Raw genomic sequence first — 3,252 nt, 5'->3', positions numbered from 1 at the left:
TGGAAATAAAATTCCTTTTGATTCTATAAAGGTGCTTTTCGCAAATTGCAGCATCATATTAGCAAACAAGGTTTTTGTGGATTTTTTTTTTTTTTTTTTTTACTTTTTCCTTTTAAGGACTTCAAAAAAAAAAAAAAAAAAAGCCAGGCGAGATGAAATCTGCAGGCTCCAGTCTGCCTGGTAACACCCCAACAAAAGCGGCAGATTTGAGGCATTGTCATCCCCCGCACCCCTCCCCACGTGGCCTTCTGGCACGAGCCGCGGGCTCGCCGTCTCATTTACATCAGAAAGCGGGTGCCGGCCAATAGGCGCGCAGCCTCGCGCCAGCTGGCGGCGCCGCACCCACCAGCCTATATAAGGACGCGCAGCGAAGCCCGGGCGCACTCGCTGGTGGTGGGCGCGCCGTGCTGAGCTCTTGGTCTCAGGGTGTTCGCCCGCGTCCCCTCCGCGCTCTCCGCTTGTGGATAACTTGCTGCTGTTTGATCGCACTATGACTCTGGAAGAAGTCCGCGGCCAGGACACAGTTCCAGAAAGCACAGACAGGTGGGTTTCAGGGCGCTGAGAAAGCGGCTGGTCAGTCGGCGACCGTCAGGGTTCTCCAGGGAGGGAATCCGCGGGATAGGAGCCGAGCCCGGGGGTGCGGGCGTCAGATCCGGGTTGGAGAGCCGGAGTGCGGGCGCCGAGCCGGGATTGGAGTGTGGTTGGAGTTGGGGAGCCAAGGGTGAGTCCCCGTGGCCGGGGCTCGGGATTCCGCCGCGCCCCACGGCCGTCTCCCGCTCACTGGCTGGCTCCTCCGCAGGATGCAGGGTGCCGGGAAAGCGCTGCACGAGTTGCTGCTGTCCGCGCAGCGTCAGGGCTGCCTCACTGCCGGCGTCTACGAGTCAGCCAAAGTCCTGAACGTGTAAGTGTAGACGCGGCCCAGGCTGGGAGACAGGGGCGGGGATGAATGGCGAAGAGACCTGCGGATGGGAGGGGTGGCGGCGGGAGAACTTGGCTCGCCGCTTCTGACCTTGGTCCCGGTCTTGCCCTCGCAGGGACCCCGACAATGTGACCTTCTGCGTGCTGGCTGCCGATGAGGAGGACGAGGGCGACATCGCGCTGCAGATCCATTTTACGCTGATCCAGGCTTTCTGCTGCGAGAACGACATCGACATAGTGCGCGTGGGCGATGTGCAGCGGCTGGCGGCTATCGTGGGCGCCGGCGAGGAGGCGGGCGCGCCGGGCGACCTGCACTGCATCCTCATTTCGGTGAGTATAGCCCCGTCCGGTCCCCGCCCCGGTGCAGTTCCCCCCTCGGCTCGCGGCCAGCCAGGCTGACCCTGCTCTCTCTCCGCAGAACCCCAACGAGGACGCCTGGAAGGATCCTGCCTTGGAGAAGCTCAGCCTGTTTTGCGAGGAGAGCCGCAGCGTTAACGACTGGGTGCCCAGCATCACCCTCCCCGAGTGACAGCCCGGCGGGGACCTTGGTCTGATCGACGTGGTGACGCCCCGGGGCGCCTAGAGCGCGGCTGGCTCTGTGGAGGGGCCCTCCGAGGGTGCCCGAGTTCGGCGTGGAGACTGGCAGGCGGGGGGGGCGCCTGGAGAGTGAGGAGGCGCGGCCTCCCGAGGAGGGGCCCGGCGGCGGCAGGGCCAGGCTGGCCCGAGCTGAGGACTCTGCAAGTGTCTGGAGCGGCTGCTCGCCCAGGAAGGCCTAGGCTAGGACGTTGGCCTCAGGGCCAGGAAGGACAGACTGGCCGGGCAGGCGTGACTCAGCAGCCTGCGCTCGGCAGGAAGGAGCGGCGCCCTGGACTTGGTACAGTTGCAGGAGCGTGAAGGACTTAGCCAACTGCGCTGCTTTTTCAAAACGGATCCGGGCAATGCTTCGTTTTCTAAAGGATGCTGCTGTTGAAGCTTTGAATTTTACAATAAACTTTTTGAAACAAACTTATGCTCTTTATTGAGGGTAGGGGATCTTTGTGTCGGGGGAGGTGGTGTGCCGGGTTTCAGAGGATTGCTGGAACTCCGTGGAACTGATGGCACCTGTTCCGTCTTCCTGTCGGGCAAGAATGACAGGCTCCTACGCGCTGGCAGAGGGAGGGCATGCTGCCCAGTGCTAGGGTACAACTTGAGCCTGGCTCCTACTTTTCTCCTTTTAGGAAGATTCTAAACTTGCAAAATAGGAGCATACTTGAGAAAAGACATCAGTGCAGCAGCTGAAGTCTTGCCTTCCAAGGCGATAACAGTGACCTCTGCCTCCCCTCCCCCTCCCTCGGCCCTCCTCCCCCTCCCTCCCACAGCTGCTTATCGGAACAGCTTGCTGGAGGCCGCAGGCTTTCCTGCACAATGAGCATTGCCTTCTGCAGGCCCTGCCCTTTGTGGTCCCTGAGGACGGTGGCAGGCTGCTCCTGCTCTTGGGGACTTTTTCCTCTTAGATGCTCTGACACAAAGCAATGCTACAAAGATATTAATACCAAATATGACATTGATGACTGCATTTAAGTATGAGTCATTACTTTGTCATGGCTGTGATCGAACTTGGAAGATCTGAGAAAAAATTGGAAGGCAGCATCTATATAAATAGGCATGAGCAATTCTGAGGGGGCCTGGCATCTGCTATCTACTATTTTGAGTGTTCTCTGCCCACATCAGAGTTACGAGGATTGCTGCTATTCACAATTCCGTTTAAAGACTCATAGGAAAAAAAAAATTAAATATTTTAAGCCAAGACTTTCTTTAAGAAGGAAAGAGGGGGAAATGTCCTGATCGAATCAATCTTTTTTATGAGACAATATGGCTTGAGTTGGTTCTGTGTCTAACTAGCTGCTTTAGCAGGGGAAATACATGTGAGGGCCTTGTGCTCTCAGCTAGGCTGCCAAGCAGGCTGAGCCTTCTGGGAAAAGGAGGTGTGGTGTGCTGTCTTCAGTCCTTGGGGTGGCTGATTTACCTTGTTGAGTGCCACTTCCTAAAATTCTCTCCGAATTACAGGAGCATTCTTGAGGTAACAGGAAAACTGTACTGAATTACTCTTCTTGTGATGAAAGCATCCTGTTTTCCATTTATCAGCTCCTAAAAACATCTGCTGCTCAACGGGACAAAAGCCCAGATAAAAAGTTCAGTTGTGTTTGTGCCCAATTTTCATGACTATTTTACCTATTTGCTGCTTGAAATCTTAAGGTTTTCTTGTTGAGGTAGTCTTGGGGTGGGCCTGTCTACCAGTCTGTGTTGCAGCAAAATGACCAGAACATGCTATTGTAAACACAAAGTAAACATGAT

General features: G+C 55.9%; 1 protein-coding gene across 1 annotated transcript; it reads left to right on the top strand.

The window, feature by feature from the left end:
- Positions 1-362: 362 nt before the first annotated feature.
- GADD45G (growth arrest and DNA damage inducible gamma) lies at positions 363-1,923 on the top strand. The gene is made up of 4 exons (XM_033236838.1): positions 363-543; positions 800-901; positions 1,035-1,248; positions 1,337-1,923. The coding sequence occupies exons 1-4, from the start codon at positions 491-493 to the stop codon at positions 1,445-1,447; spliced, it is 480 nt and encodes a 159-aa protein (XP_033092729.1). The 5' UTR covers positions 363-490; the 3' UTR covers positions 1,448-1,923.
- Positions 1,924-3,252: the final 1,329 nt, after the last annotated feature.

Source organism: Trachypithecus francoisi, unplaced genomic scaffold (genome assembly GCF_009764315.1).
Source record: "Trachypithecus francoisi isolate TF-2019V2 unplaced genomic scaffold, Tfra_2.0 Lachesis_group16, whole genome shotgun sequence".
Classification (NCBI taxonomy): Eukaryota; Metazoa; Chordata; class Mammalia; order Primates; family Cercopithecidae; genus Trachypithecus; species Trachypithecus francoisi.
This window is presented reverse-complemented; position numbering and strand designations above follow the sequence as displayed.

Bases quoted from the DNA above. Each gene is read 5' to 3' on its own strand.
- GADD45G (XM_033236838.1), top strand. From the start codon at position 491: ATGACTCTGGAAGAAGTCCGCGGCCAGGACACAGTTCCAGAAAGCACA. The intron at 544-799 runs GTGGGTTTCAGG...GCTCCTCCGCAG, and splicing joins GTTCCAGAAAGCACAGACAG to GATGCAGGGTGCCGGGAAAG. The intron at 1,249-1,336 runs GTGAGTATAGCC...CTCTCTCCGCAG, and splicing joins TGCACTGCATCCTCATTTCG to AACCCCAACGAGGACGCCTG.